Here is a 17,270-nt window from a genome sequence, read left to right as displayed (position 1 = left end):
GCATTGAAAAATGAGCGAAGGTATAGCGAGTTATTAGAGCAGTTTACTGCAAATTACTGCAATTGCACTCCCTCAATCTGCTGCATTGGATTAGAATAAAACACCGCTGTTAATCTTTGTCGTCCTGAGTTATGATAACAGCGCTTCTAAATGGCTGTGCAAGCTCGTCTGCATGCGGATAATATGAATACTAATCAGGATCACTCAGTGGGTCAGCAGATTAAGATCACAGCTCTGTGCCAGATGCTGAGGTATCCCCTGGAGATCTGAAACATCCACGCCAGGTGGCTGTGTCAGCCTAATGAAGCCGAAGCACAGACACCAGGGGGGTCCCCTGGTCCCAGTGGACACATCTCTACTGACCGAGGTGCTCTGCTCACCCCTGGAGGCACCAGTCGCTTCTCACTTAGCAACCCGCAGATCTGGGCGCCCAGCAGTACGTGAATACATGCCCGGCCACTGATCTTTTCCAGATAGCGATCGACGCCCCTCGTTCAGTAAGAACCAAATGATAAATTAATTATCCAAACACGAGGCCAAACAATAGGCACTACAAACGGCACGTGCCATGCTAGTGAAGCACACTTGAATCTTCAGTGCCATCTAAATTAGTTTTTTTCCCTTCTGTGGTTTGATGCTGTTGCATTCTAAGAAAAAAAACATTGATTGTATTCTGTTTGGTAAATTTGATGCAGTAAAATAATTAGGAAAATATACTATAGTGTAAAAATGTGGTCTAGAATACTCTGATTTAAAAATGTTTCCAACTACTTTTTGTGGAAACAGAGATTATAAACATATTTGCATAAGCACAGTACCGTGTTTACATATAATTAAATGCACACTGCAACAGAGAGAATAAAAGAAACAAATTGATATTGGTACCTTGCTTACCAACTGCTTTCTTTTTCAATTGCAAGAGTATACTCTGAATTATATACTTGCACAAAGACACAAACTGAGAGCTGTCCTCTGGTAATTTTTTTTTTAAATTCCTTACACATATGCAAACACACTGAAAGCCTCTGTATGCTATAGGGGCAGTTCTCATCGGCAGAACAAAAGATATTGACTTTTTCACACCACCCAAATCCCATACCAACCTAACTCCTGCAAGGTAGCAGACAGTTAAAAGCTTTCTTCTCCCATCATACCTTGCGTCAGTCTGACTTCCAGAGGCTCTGCACCAGGCTGTATTTCTCCCCAAATTACCCATCTTCCTCTGGCATTTTCAGAACAGAAAGGAATAGACCCAATTTCTGTTTTTGTAATCAACAACTGTGTTTGCTAAAAAAACATTATCTCGAAGATGCTTGTACCATGGATTTAAAAACAGCTGTTTGGCAGCTTTTTATTATCCCTGCTATCTTAGCAGGAACCACAGTGGTGCTGTAAATGCCTAGGAGTTCACCATTCTCCCAACTACAAAATTGTTTTTCTTTTTGCCTGCATAATTAAACCTAGGATTGAATTTCATTCTATTAGGTATGCTTCCCCAGCATATCCGTTACTATTCTGAATTCATGACAAGTACAATGTACCGTATAAGAAAGCAAGTTTCAGAATTTAACTACCAAACCATCTGTCAAAGTTGCAAAATAGGGAAATAGTCATGCGCAGACTATAAAGCCAGGGTGTATAAAAATATAAACTAAAAACATTTGTTCCTCATCAATCAATAAGTCCAAAGAAAATATGCTTTTCCAAGAAATATGTAAGAAGGTCTCAAGTGCAAAATGATCAGTGCAGTTAACAGCCTACATGGCTGTAAAAGGCCAACTGAAGACTACAGTGTCCACTCATAATGAAAACATATTATCATAAATATTTGGGTTTGTTTTTTGCATGGAGCCTACTCACAAACCTCCTCTCTTGAAAAAGTTAGCTATAACCTGCTTTGGGGATCAATACTCATATTGTGTGTAGCACCGTGGGTAATTACTCCCAGATGTCATAATATGAAAAGGTCTGCAGATGGTTTTCCATCTGCAGGACCTCATTACGTCACTGTAAAGTTTGAAGTTTTCATGGCCTGAAAGCGATCTCCTCAAGATAAGGTCTTTCACTTGTAGATATACTTGTTAGTGATCTTGGAGAACAACAGGAAAGGCACACAAGAAACCAATAACGGCAGCAAGATAAAAACAAAATCTAGAAAATCCAACTTCTGCACCCAAATTACCAAACACTGAAAGGAAAAAACATCGTTTCTTTACCCATATCAGTTCCTATTGAAGATACTCTTGTGCTTAAGCTGAACTTTCTCTTTTAACTACAGTAAGTAGTCAGTTCTACAATAAAAGCAAGCATACAGCTGAGGAAAACAACAAAAGACTGAACCAGTCAAGTTGAATTTACAAAGCTAGAATCTTGTGTTTTTATAAACTCCAGGTACAATTGTGAAAACTGGAATTCTCTGTTTCTGTACACTGCGGTAACAGTTATTATTTCCTGCAGTGCTGTTATAAATAATGAAGGCTTAAATATCAGAAAAATAAAATGATATTGATGTAAGCAAAACAAAAATGTCAATAGTTAAATCTGAAGAACTGATCAAGCTCACATCAATGGCCTTAACTTTATAAACAGTTCAATTCATAGAGAAGTCAAGACTACTAATCAGATCATTGACAGCCTAATTTGCCAGATAAAAACAATGAAAGGTAAGAGTATTAATATACTTGCAAATGTCTAATCATGCCCTGACATAGTGACTCCTTTACAGCAACCAGTTTTTTTTCTTTAGCAAACAACCCATCGCAGATCCTCAGAACTGTTTTCCCCAGACACTCACTGATTTCCTCTCAGAGGCAAACTGTGGGTGACTTATTAGTGGCTCATTTCTGATGACCAAGACTCAGAGGTCATTGCCACTGTCCAAGCACAAATTAAATAGGCCAAGCCACTAAAACGAAATCGTCTGACCTCTGACGATATCTAATAAACTTAAAGCATTCCAGTGCATTATCTTACCACCTAGAATAGCACTTTAACTTATTGCAGTAAGAAAAGTGTGACCTCATTGAAATCGAACAGTGCTCAGACGAATTTGACCACTGCCCTAATATTAATTAAAGACGTCCTTGCAGACGAGTTATTCTAATGACATCATTAGGTAAAAGCCTGAAGCAACCTGCGTTAACCCTTTATGTCTATTGAGGTACATCTGTCTTCCTTTTCTTTTTTAAACGTAGTGACATCCAAATGCATTCATACCCCTAATAAAACACAAACAATAAAGCTCAAGTAACTGAAAGATTTACAGATTGGTTAAGGTTTCTTGCCTAACAAAATGTAAAAATATCACACAGTAATCTCAATAGCAGTGCTAGTAGCAGTATATTTGACAGAGCAAAGTCAGATCTGTCATAATTAAAGCCCAGAAAACATAATAGTCAATCCTCCACTGGCAGGGGTTACACTCATTAGACCCCACCATCAGTGCACTATGGGCTTCTGGCATTTCTTCTCTGTGTAGAATTGCTCTTTAGTCTCCACTGGTGAACTGCCACACTGAGGTATAATCACAAATGTTCACTTGGACTGAGGTCTGGAGATTAAGACCAGTCAAGAACACACATTTTGTGAGCAGTTAACCATTCCTTTGTCAATTTGGATATAGTATTTGCTTTGGATCGTGGACTGTGTCATGCTGGAATGCCCATTTTGGCTACACTTGAGGTTTGTGGGAGAAAGAAATAAGTGTCTTTAGTTCCAAAATATCCTGGTGCATGTAGGATTTCATGATTTCACCTATCTTGACAAGCACTCCAAGACCCAAAGATACAAAACAGCACCATAACAAAACAGACTTACGATATTTCCCAGAGGAAAATGTTGAACATGAGCTTTACAGCAAACATAACGCTGATGACCGTGTCCAAATAGCTCAGTTTTCATTTAATCTGACTAGACGACACTGTTTCAGTAATCATTCAAACAATGTCTGGCAAATTAGTCTCCTCTTTATTTTTCGTCCTTAGAAGAGGCTTCAACCTTGGAACCCAGCTATGGTTCCAAGTCTAACAGGCCACTTGAAATGGTATTTTTCAACACTTTGTATCCTAGTGTGTATCAGAAATTGCTGCCTGCTGCCTATTACAGTTACCTCCTAAGCCACTATTTCACAGCCAGACTACTTCACTATGTCACTACTAACTTAAAAGTTGATTCACTCCTTGCCTTGAATCTCATATAATGGATGCAACAGTCTAAAGGGTGAATTGTTTTTATAGCCACCCCCCAACTTGATCACTTACCTGCAGACTTCAAAGAGCTCTCTAACTGTACCCCTGCTACTATGGAATGTCTTCCTTCCATGTGTTACCTGCTAATATACCCCATGGAAACAAGAAACCTTCAGAGGCCCCTGTATAGTTCTGGAAGCTTCCATTGCACCTCCACAGAGCAAAATGTTACTTCCAAAAACAGATTTGGTTTTATTGAATTTTATTTAAAGAAATACTTAGCGGTGCAAAAACAATCTTGTTTTTGAGAATTTAAATAATTATATGATAAACATGACTTTGCTCAGTGTAACATTATTATTTTTTTAAGTGAGAGACCTTATCCAATCTGTAACTCATTCTGCTATACCCGTATAATGTATTTTTTTTCCTATTTTCATCTGGGGTATGAGTAAATATGGAGTCACCTGTTACAAAAATATAAACATTACATTATATTCATAACTATAAAATACATCAAATATGTTATTATATTTAAATTTAGGCAACACATCTCGATTTATTCAGTATGCTTCTGTAATCCGGAAAGCAATAGTGCTGCATTATAGAAGTGTACTGTGATGCCAAACTAAGGGACACTGCAGCGGTAAGCAAGTTAGAAGGCAGTCACTGCTGACAACATGCTCAGCAAGAATAAAGACTCATAACAAATGGTTGCTTACGGTTTCATCAGATTTGGCCGAGCAGTTCATATGATACTCTTCCAAAGAACAATCAATCACAGCCTGGGAATGGAGAAAAAAAAAACTCGCTGGATGACCTGTAGTCTAATACCCTCAATTGGATGATTGGTCCCCAGGCTGTGGCTAAAAAACAGTGAAATGCCAGCATGTATATATGTATGGACAATTCTTCTGTATTCCCCAATGCAGGAGGCACATGATTATGTATCTTCTCCTAAGGGAATCTATCACTGCTTTGTACCTTGCTCCTGCCAGGTCATTTCCAGTGAACAGGTTCAGCTCAGTCTTGGCCCCACCTAGATAAAGCCCTTTAAAGTAAAAGGCCTGACTAAAAGTAAAGTGCCTATCACCCGAACGCAAGTACAGTATGGCTACAAATAAGAGGAGGACATTCAGACCGTCTAGTCGGTTTGGTAGTATAATAATCAGCATAACCTTTTCTGTTGCCGTCATATCCTACATCAAAGAAGCATATAGTACCACCTGAGGTGCCTTTCTTCTCAGCAGATTCTGCACAGACAACCAGGTTGTACTCCAGATTTTTAAAAGGCCCATTTCTATAACCATATGACCCTCCAGAGGCTGTAGAGGGCCGAACAAGTATGTTTTGATTTTGACATTTGGCCATTATGCTCCTCTGTGTGTTGCCATTGGGCCATTGGATGAATGATTCCAGTGAAAGATACGTAGGTGTCATCTTGTTGATTTTTTTTAGAATAAGCTATGTTCATCGTGATGCAGAACACTTGCAGGAAGTGTTACCTTCATTCCCCCTCAAATTGGCAACTACGCAGAAAAAAATGCAGCAAATGTTTTGGCAATTCTACTGCCATGTCAGTTTTATACAGCAACTTTTCTTGATTTCAGCTTTAGACTTATGGCCAAGTCAAAACAAGGCATAACTCAGCTGCTTTCTACTTAACACCTGTTGCCGATCACATAGGCTTAGCTCTGTTTTCAAGAACAATGGGGATTGCTGATGATGTGTTAATACATGCAGGCCATGGTGCAATATCTAAGCTTGAACCTTTCCCACACTGTAACATGATACTAGTAAGATTTCGCTTCAAAGTTATAAAGCACAGCGAAAGCAACAGAAATCCTTTATGACTTTTGCACATCTATAAACCTTACGCCAAGAGTCCTAGCTCATAACACACAGCATGTCATGCTTTCCGAAGAAAAAAAAAACAATTGCCATGAGTCTAATAAAATCCTGACAGCTAACAAAAGTGACATACAAAGATGGGTGAAGGCCTCATGGCAAATGCAGCAATATTTGTTTTAGTCTGATAGCAATCATCTAAGACACATTCTGTCTAGAAGCTGATTTTTACCAAAACTAAGCAAAACTTGCTTGTGACCTCCTCTATGTACAGTACACATACAGTGCCTTGAAAATGTATGGGACATTTTATGATGTTAAAAATATATTTTTAAAATATATTTTAGATATAGCACCAGGCCACTTTTTTGAGCTACATGAGAAAAGGTGTATGAAAAGGTATTTGGACAAGAAAGTCGGAGAAGACTTGATCTGAATCCAACTGAGGCAATATGGGACTACCTGGAAGCAGACAAAATGCTGTCTAATACAGGACCAGTAAAAATGTTCGCAGAACTTTTTTGTTATAAAGATCCCTGGAATAGTATTTCTAGGATTAGTGCTCAAAACGTGACTTGAACTATAGAGCTATAGAGACAATATGAAAAGGATTAGGTAGAGACAGAAAACACTGACCTTTCCGTCACTCACTAATACAAATAGCAAACAAATATAGTTGCCTGTTCATGACTGCTAGAATAGGATACCATGACGATTCACTGGAATTACAAAGAACAATGATATATTAATTTTTTAACAGAATAACCCAAACATTTGAAAAACAATACATTTTACAGCCTCTTGAAAGAGAGAATGAAATTATTACGCAAAGTCTCCCAGTATTCCTATGACAATATATTGTGTTTGACCATCCATAATTTCCAGATGTCCTTCAGGCCCAGCTGACAGTATGGACAGGGCTCAACATGTGAGGACTGCATGAGAACGAGCACTTCTCATGACGGACTTCAGCCATAAGGGGAGGATTTACAGAGACCATGAATGCCCTGTACAAGAAGAGGAAAAGGTAAACATGACAAAAAGCAAGAAGCATATTTGTGTGCTACTCACTCAGGTAGAAACATTGTGGGCAAAACTGGCCTAATAATGTGCTGACGCCAGCCTGCTTTCCTGACATTAAAAGCAGAGAAGATGAGAGTAAATAATTTGATCTGGTGATATACGCAAACACACCAGGTGACCTTTTGCTCTTTGGTTCAGCTTACTGGCAGGACAGAAAACGAACCACTGCCCGCTGCAGTCTTATCTTACCAATCCTACATCTAAGAAGCACTTTTTAAACTATCTTTTGTGTTGCAGATGCATGTAGAAATGAATTCTATCCTGAAATGAACAGGCAAATTACAAGGTGGGTAGTGAAAACAGTTCTTCTCCTTTTTAATTGGCACTAATTCTTAAACAGAGCAGCATGCGTTGAACAAAAAAAGAGGGGGAGGCAGTCTGATCTTCAGTTAGGCTTTGACTGCAGTTTTTTTTTCTTATTCTGCATCTCGTTCTATTTATCTTAGACCTTATATTGAAAACAAACACTCATCTGAAATAAAAAAAATACACATTAATACATAAAGCATCAGTACACACCGACAAAATAGATCTGTTCTTCTACTTTACTGTACTTACAGCTGAGTACTAATTTATTTGGTAAGGCTTATATCTCCCTTTCCTGCAGAAAGAGAAGAGGTACGTCCTGTCTGACAAGGTCTCAGCACGTACTCACTCCTAGCTTCTCTGTCCATGTGGGGCTGCGTTTTCAGACTCACTCGGACTGATGTTCCTGGAGCATGTGGCACATGACTTGTTCATATAAATGGAGCAAATTAAACTGTCTCCACAGATATCCTATCACATTTGTAGCCCTCATTTCTCTGTTTAACACGTGGGGGAAGACACCACATTATCAGCTTGCAGAGGTCGACCCTGGGATATTAGATTCTGCCACACAGCTCTCTCGTACTAAACCGAGGGGAAACACTTAATCACCCCTGCCTTTTCAAGAAAAAATCAACTTTAAATTTGCCATGATGAAAAATCAATAAACCAGTAATTGCTTGGCTTATCATCGTGTGGAGAAACAAATTGGGAGGCGAAGCTTGGCGTCCACACAGATTTGGCTGTAAGACACGGAGTTTCAGGATCAGTGGGCTAGAAAAGGGAAAGGTCTCCGAGTGATAATTAAATCTTCTCATACTGATTTTCTGCCAAATTTATTTCCCGGGGGAAAATAACTCTGATTCAGTGCTTACCAGCCAGGCATAACTAATCATTGCGACGTGAGGTACCATAACTTCAAGAAAAAAAAAAACAATTCAATCAAAATACATATGTAAAACTGAAAAATCTAACTTTACCAGATTAAATCAATCCTGTAGAAAATGAATGTACCGGTAACTTATCCATGTTAATGAAGCAAGGGTTCAAAGCAGAAAAAATTGCATGGGTAGTTTCATTTTCAGGATGATTTTTACTCCCTACTTTACGCTGTTTGCTTTATGCGTGGCACTTAATACTGAAGTTTAGAGCAAACATAAAAGTGTCACTAGTAGTTCAAATTATGTCTGTGCAGATGGTGTAAAATGTGTTTCCATAAACATACTCAATAATACAACAAATCAATAAAACAGATCCTCATACTGCTGAAGTACATAAAAAGTGGAATATGTCTCCACTTTTTGAACACTGAATCGATACAAACTGGATTTCCTGAGATAAAATCATATTGAATTTTTGTTTTTAGCCCAGCTTGAACAAGAGAGTAACAAGTCATGCAACACTGACATTTGAAGAGGATTTTATATATTAATACAGATATTTATAAGAAAAAAAACTACCAGTGGTTCCCATGAGGTGTAAACCAAAGCCCCTTTTTCTTTTAGAGATTTGATCAGTATTGTTTTCCAACTGTGAACTCCCTGACTTACAGCACAGCTGTTTTCTCCATAACCTCACAGCCGCGGTTTGTACTGTAATACGTCAAATGGCATAAATTGTAAGTAATTTACATAATTTTGTATTTTGTAATTAATTTTATAAGCGAGAGAAAAGGCTAATTACAATATTACAAAAACTGTAAACAGTGTTATGAGAAAAAACGGAGAGGGATTCCATTTTCCAAACTAAAAATTCTGAGAAAAAAAGATTGAATAAATGCTGCATTCTGACTTAATAAAGCAAGATTAAAAGACAGTACAAATTATGTTTACCAGGTTCTAAATTTCTTTGCTTGTCCTTCAAGTGGCAGTAGGGACTGTGGTAATTAAAACATTTAAAGCAGTATGAGCCCCTGGTCTCGAATCTGATACTCAGGTCAGTCGCCTGTAGATTCTAATTTGTCCTCCATTTGTATTCATGACAGGAAAGTGCTAAATATTTAACAGCAGTCCAGCAGGAGTTTGTATTGTTGGGCTTGGAGGTCAAATAATTTGATTTCTGAGCAGATTACATTTAGCATCAATGTCCAGATTCTACCCTGTTTTGTAATAAAAATAAAACAAAAGTAAAACAAGAAAACTACTGCAAGGTTGAGGGGTATTACAGTACAGTCACTATCCAAACAGGCAACTAATAATTTTGTAACACCTGAATCATGCTAACTTCAAAAACTAATATGTCATAAATTGGCAAATTAAGTCTTAAAAAGATTAAGCCACAGTTTAAAAAACTAGCTAAACAAGTAAATGAATGAATGTTCCTGGCAACAGTATCTGTCCTTTTTTGTCGCTTTAGCTCAGAATAACCTTTCTTTTTATTAAATAATTATAAGTTAAAATAATTATAAATTATGCCATAATTTAAAACCTATTAGTGTAAATGGTGTAAAATTAATCTCACCACTGTAAAGCTAGCCATAGCCCTAATTAGATAGAAAACAAATTAAATGTGTGGTGCTGTTAACTACTGTTCACTAATATTAAGAATAAAACCAAAATACAGTATAATCTCTATACTGTAGATTTTAAGGCAACTTCTTCTGTGATTGACAACACAGCTAGTTAAAACATGATTAGGTGCAAATAACATGCAAGGATGAGAAGACGAAATGCTAAACTGCACATATAATGGTCACATAATTTGCAAACTGAAATATAAACGGGTACAAATTGAACCTATGACCTCTTGTACAGACACTGTAATTAAAAAACATTTTTTTTTAAATGCTAAAAGATCGTTTTCTCAGCCTTAAAACTATTTATGGCCTTGTTTATCTCTCAGAATATGAGTTAAAAAAATCATTATTTCTCTCATTAAAATAAATTGCAGCAATTCCAATGCAAGACTGTGGGCACGTTTTCAGGGACATATGAGGTCTGTAAAGTCAGTAATTCCTAACTTGCTCTACTTTGGATTTAAGCCAGAGGTTTCTTAAGAAGATTATTTGTTTAGAAATGTACTTAATTATAAGAAATGTGTTGTCTTTATGAGTATTAGCAACTACGCTATTTTGTGTCATTTTTATAAAGGCTTAAAATTTCAAAATAAAATTATACTGATGTATTTGACACCATTTTCAATGTTGAATACTCCACTGATAATCACTTCTGTAAAGCCAGCAATACAAAGAATATTAAAACTCTTAAGGAAACAAGGGTTTGATCTTTGCATACAAAAGAATATCTGAATTACATTTTTTTAAATAATTACCCAAGAGTGCAAGTAGTGTATAAAGAGAGCTTCTTCTGTACAGATTCAACTGATCTTTTTTGTTCCTTTTTTCAGAATTTTATTTATCTAAAGGCTTTTAAATTCTCCAGTCATAAAAGTTTCAGATAAAAGATGCACAAATTTCCTTTAGATTTAAATTTACTGCTGCTTTGTATGACAGAAAGTGCCACAGTGTGTTACAAGCCAAACACAACATATCTCTTTCATTTCACTCTAATGGTGCCAGTGTAATGAGCTCTCAAGGCCTCAGTCTATGTAGGAAGAACTCCACACACACAAAGGGATGTCACAACCTTGAGAGTGTTTGTCTCAGCTCTGTCCATAAAGGGTAAATGAAGAACAGGTACAAAACTGCGTTGTGATGCTTTGACTTTCAACATTATTTGCACTTGGAAGTTCCAGTACTCCATAAGCTCAAATAGGTTTAAAATACACTGACAAGAGAACGATTTTAAATATATAAAACTACATACCAATGGTAGCATTTATTAAGAAAGTGAACTTAGCTTGAAGTTCAACTTACGACCATGAAGCTGACAAAGTTGAGAGGTTTCTCACTACAGTATATGTTCCACTGCTACACATATTTGACTTTAACTGTACATGCCAGTCAATATCTATACCACATTTCAATAAATGCTCTCCTCATTCCTGAAAACAAAGTTGGAGCTCACCACAAAAAATCCCTTATATGAGAGGGACAGCAAAGAATCAAAGAGGAATCAAGTTTTTCCTTAATTAAAAAGTCTCAATCAATGACAAAAAAAATCATCTGATAATCCCCCTATTTCTGTTTCAAATGATATAAGAGCACACCCTTCTGTATTGCTACAACTCCCTTATAGGGTTATGGCTTGCCTGCTTCAAGCCTATAAGCATTCAATTTCACTCAGAGCTACAGTATAGCCATCATTGTTGTTCTTATGTTTTCCATGCAGCTATACAGCATCCATACCTTCTTGCAGCCAGCTAATTAAAAAAACACAGACAGCTCTAATTTTAAGAAGCAATGAGCTGTTTTTATCCATCCACAACATCAAGCTCTATCTCCTATACTGTATATGAGCCAATATTATAAAGAAAAAACCCATTTAAAAAATCAACCGATTCCAGGGCAGAGATTACAGAAAGAAATTTACATCAGAAACTTACCTGACTAGGAGCTGAAAGCTGTAGCCAGGAATGACACACTCACTCAGTGCTTTGGCAGCATTTCTACTGTTCAGAAAAGTTTTATAATTTCCTCCCTTTACCGCAAGAGCAGAGGAGAGCAGTGGAGTAATTAATTCCTGGTGGTTTGGCTTTAAACTAGAAGAAATCATCTGAAAAACTCAAGGAGGTTTTGGGAAAGAAATCCACACCTAACTGTCCTGCTAGATGTAAACTGCAGAGTGGACAATTAACAATGTTCACATACGCTCATACCAGACCTATTTTAAAATATTATTCACAATTCTTTGACATTGACACAAAAATATTTTTCAGAAAGAAATAAATAGCTTTTGAAGGCTACAGATTACATTTTTTAATTATATGAATTATATGCATTTATAGAAGACTTTTCATTTCTAAAGATCCCAAAGAAGACTGTAGGTAGGACCTCACTTGATGAACTGCAGCAGCCACCTGGTTGACACACGTCAACCATTCTGTACCAGCTGCCCCACTACACTGCAGATCAGACAGAGAAGTGAGAAACAAGGTAAAAATTAGGTAGGCAAAAATGTTTGAACTGCGAAGTGTGTACATATGTGTTTATTCACAGGGTGAATGTGCAGCAACAGATATGTAGTAAAGTGTATAATTTCCTCCTAGTTTCATAATACAGGAGTCCTCCCTTGCATATTGATTCAAGATGCGAGATTTGCGGGCAATGAAAAGAGAAAACTTCTTTGTCTGCACCTGAGACAGTTGAGAAAGCAGAAACACCACAATCCAGAGAAACCATGTAAAGGCCTGGCCAGAACTATCAATGTGTAGAGTCTTATGATATCAATCAGTGTCTTGAGGTCCCTCCGCACAGAAACTGCAGTGTCCAGACAGGTAGGCTGCTCTTTTCAAGGCGCAGGGAGAAGGAGTCAGTGGGATGAGTGTGACAGAAAGTGGATTGGTTACCACCTTCATCATCAATGCTGCCAGCAGGGAAAAGGTCAGAACTCCCCAGAGGAAGCCAACAGTACTGAGGATCATCAGATCTCTTACAATGGTTGACAAGCACCATACATCTGGAGCTTGTTCGTCAATCATGGCCTCAGACAGACACCCAAGTGCTTGCATTCACAAGACCACTGACCCATGCCCTGAACCGGGACTGTTAAAGGTTGTTGTGAGAAAATGTACTGACCTCACATGGGCAAAACGAGGCTGGTCAGTGGGATTCAACATGCATTGGAAAATGGAAATTCCAATGATAATCTTTGTGCACTACATGAAATCTGCAAAAACCATACTCAAAACAAAACGTTCTGACTGAGAATATAAAGAGCAAGCAACATCCCATTTCTTTAACATAAATCCTGAGCATCTGTAAAGAAACCAAGCACAACCAAGAGTTTGACTTCTGAAACATATGAATTATCATAGACTCAGGGCTTTTTAACTGCCTTCCGTTCTGGAAGCTTTCAAAGAAATACAGCAGTTTTGAGCCATATAACTTGCTCAGGCTTTTCTGCAACAGTAACAGAAGATATATTCTGAAGTACTCCATTACAACATGAAGCATAAGCAACAATGTGGAGTAGTGACTAGGGCTCTGGGCTCATAACTGAAAGGTTTTAGGTTAAAATCCCAAGTGGAGCAATGCTTCTGTACCTTTGAGCAAGGTGTTTCACTGAGGTTGCTCAGGGACAATAAAATGCCCACATTTAACTACACAAAATGAGTTGGAATGCAAGTCACTTTACATTTAAAAGTGTTGACCTAATAATAACTGCAGTAACAAAATCACATATCAGCATATACAGCCCTAATCAATGCTACAAATAATAAGGAAATCATTTCAAGTAAAATGCTTAAAAGAAATGCCTGATCAAGGACATATTTGAAAGCAGAAACTGACAGTGGAACCATGAGGAATACTATAAGTGAGAACAAGTTGCATATTTATGTATTAAACCTAACACACTGGGCTGTGTTTAACTAATTTTTTGGTACTTCATGCATTTCAGATTCTGACTGAACAACAGCAAGATTAAAAATGAAGAAACAACAAAACTAATTAAAATCTTCAAGGTAAAATTTTATGATAAATGTTGTATTATTACACTTAATACAAAAGGCTCCATCTGGATGGCTTCCATGTATTTTCATTTCTGTTTATGAACAACCGCATTTGTTTAAAAACCACTATGAGGAGCTAAAAAGGAATAAAACTGGTGTTGTTAACTTTCAAAACATCACAGCACATTGTTGTTAACACCTTTGTTGTCTATCTCTATCTCCTTCATTGCACTGAAATTCAAAGCGTCACAAGTGAAGCTTAATTATGTGCCAAACATTACAGCAAGCCACACTCCCACCTCACTCCTGATACCATAATTGATACATTACCTTCTTCTTTCTTCCTCCTGGCCTCCTCGTCTTTCTTTTCCTTTGCCTTTAATACTTCATCTGTTTTGGCTGCAACAGAAAAAGATCAGACTAAATGCCTCTGTCTTTTGACTACTTCCACTCTGGATATGGTCCACCAGCTTGTTTAATTTTCAGGGGCATACAAAACCTGAGTCAAACTTCCCCTATCATCCCAATAAAACAGAATTTCACCTGCAATTCATCAGTAACAGATTTTGTAATCTTGAAGAGGAATTGGAGAGTCCTGATCTGTGAATCAGAGTAAATGCTACAGGCATTTTAAATGTGTATGTTTGCATTCCTGATTTTTTCAAAGTGCCTATTTCTTGGAAGGCAACAGAAACCTTGTAAGTCATGTAACCCACAACATTATGAAAACTGGAATGAATATATACAGGACATATGCACTTATTGTTAACCTTGTAGCATTTCTTTTAATTTCTCACGAATTTAAGAGGAATTTGAAACAGCAGCAACAGATCCCAGCAAGCATCAACAATTAAGAAAGATTTTAAAACCGTCAGCTTCACCTCATTAAGTGAGCCCAAGAGCAATTAAAATTAAAACAAGAAAATAAAAGCAAAGATATATAATGGCATTTTGTTGATATTCAAATTAATCATTCCATGTCACAAAAGTATAAGTTTTATAGAGAACTCTATTATATAGAGCATATAATAATGTATATGGTACAACAAAGCATTCCTCTATTGTTTCATTTATAAAGAAAAAGTCAATCAAAAGGTAATTCCTTTACTCAGTTTGGGTATAGAAAATAGATTTACACCAGTTAATAGATTTAAACGGTGGCATACTGATTCCTGTTTATGGCAGGTGTCATGAGCTCACTGCGAGACAGAAAAAAGTCATTTCAAGAGCAAATCTAAATGTGAGTGCACTTTTACATTCTAAAGATCCAGCATTGTAATTTCCAAAAACTCAATAATAAATCTCCTGGAACGGAAATGAGCCCACAAAACAAATCACCCTCTTTGGCAATCACAGGCTGTCATCTCTGGTCGCCCCTTTACTATTTGGAAAACTGTATTATTTAGCAGGGCTCTCCCAGACTAAGCCTCAGTGTACAGGCATGGAGAAGTCTATCAGCAAGGATAAGGCTTGCACCCAACTCTATTCTTTCATTTTTCAACTTGTTTTCCTACTGATTTTATTTATTTTACATTTAGATTAGTGGTTTAGACTTTTTGGCCCTGTTTTCAATGCTGATTTTGTATATTTTATGTTCCAAAAAAACAAAGGAGGAAGCAGTCTGTCAAAGGATAATGTTACTGGTCAGATATGAAAAGGATAAACTTAGGTACAAAGATCAGCAAACAATTCCATCTTGTGCCCGTTTTCCCATTAGTTTTATTGAAGTGGTTGCAGGATTAATGGAATACCTTTTAAAAACAACCATGTAACTTTCATGGACTGGCACTGCAGACGCTGACTCGAAAGTGGTTTATTGTTGAATGTAGTGTAATTTAATTCTTTAAAGAAATTTGAGCGCTGAGAAACATTTGAGAACATATTTTTTGGCTATTAATTTTCACTGTTTAGTTTTTACACTGCTTCTCCCCCTGAATAATAAATACGTTAAAGAAGATTTAAAATATAAAGCAAAGTATGTAGGGACTATCAATATAACCTGTAAATTAATTAAATTTCTGTTCTAGCACATCATTTATTCCAAAGCATTAATGTCTCTGAGGAGCCATTTTCCTTTATTGCTATCTTATTGCCTGATGACTGAACTACGTGGAATTGAGTCTCTAATTACATTATACTTAATGAGTTTAAACTTTAAAAGGCAGAAGTGTAAGCCACTTAAAACTACCTGGGCCAGGAGGGGAAAATCAAGAAGTTCATGCACAATAAGGGAGACAAATGAAATATAATGTTCCAACTGTTGCTTTAATGTACTGGAGCTACCAATGGGTGTAACAGCTGTCTAGAGTACAAAGAATGCAGAGCAATGGTTTCTTGAGCTTTTCTGTCAATATGTCTTGGGTGAGTTTGCAAAGACAGCCTGTGGTTGAACTGGCTGACACGTCCTTTTTCAACAATAACACTTTTAAGAGAATTTTTAGATTTCAAGGACATTCCCTAAATGTCAAACACTGTATGTGGTTTGAAAAAAAAATTGAACTTTCACTTCTCCTAGAAAAAAAAACGAAAAAAAACAGTGGCAGACAGAGAGCTAGGAATGTAACACACAATCTGAAAAACTGAACTTAATATCTGTTTAATAGCTTAAAAAAACGGAGTTTTCCAAACCCCATTATACCAGTTACACTTCACTATTCTGATCAACCTTAAATCCAGGTCAATGTGCAAAGCACAGCACAATGGTTTACAAGGCCTGCTCCTTCTTTCACTTACTTCAGTTGCATTGCCTGTGAATGAGACACATCACCATAGCACACATTTTGATAAATCCTAATTTTGCTTTTTTAGTTTTGGTGAAACATCCTCAAATCCATTTCTGCTTCGGCCTTTTGAACAAATCAAACCCGTATGCTGCTCTCAACAACTCTGAGAAAATCTGTGGTTTTCCATATTAATATATATTATAACATATTAGTACGTGTCAATGAAGGCATGTTTAATGGGAACCAAAGGCAAGCAAATTCAATGTAAAAATATTATTTGAAGGCTACATTTTAAGTTTGGCTGTCATACCTTTTAATAAAGTGTTTTGTACAGGTGCCAGTTTGATCCTAGTGTACTTTGCAGGAAGACGATTTGATTAAGTAATAAAAACAAACTATTAGAAATGGTAAAGACTTATACTTCATTTACACTTCATTCTCTCCATGCTGGAAGGACAAGGATAATAGAAATTCCATTGAAATCCAATTTTGATTATATGTGTAATTGTAGATATACCCCTTGAGTCATGTAAAATGCTAGGCTAATGTTTCATTCAAATTATCCCGCTTCAAACCACATTCTACTCTTTACAACCATCTTCAAAATGTATTA

General features: G+C 36.9%; 1 protein-coding gene across 3 annotated transcripts in view; it reads right to left on the bottom strand.

The window, feature by feature from the left end:
* rsrc1 (arginine/serine-rich coiled-coil 1) overlaps positions 1 to 17,270 on the bottom strand; it is a 116,594-nt gene that overhangs the window by 12,523 nt on the left and 86,801 nt on the right. For all 3 annotated transcript variants that reach the window (XM_088914718.1, XM_088914719.1, XM_088914720.1), the window contains one exon: positions 14,265 to 14,333. In XM_088914718.1, coding sequence (XP_088770844.1) covers positions 14,265 to 14,333 — 69 coding nt within the window. The remainder of the gene's footprint in view (positions 1 to 14,264; positions 14,334 to 17,270) is intronic.

This window comes from Atractosteus spatula, chromosome 4, assembly GCF_055471065.1.
Source record: "Atractosteus spatula isolate fAtrSpa1 chromosome 4, fAtrSpa1.hap1, whole genome shotgun sequence".
NCBI classification, from domain to species: Eukaryota; Metazoa; Chordata; class Actinopteri; order Semionotiformes; family Lepisosteidae; genus Atractosteus; species Atractosteus spatula.
The sequence above is the reverse complement of the archived record's forward strand: the minus strand, read 5'-3'. Positions and strand labels throughout refer to the sequence as shown.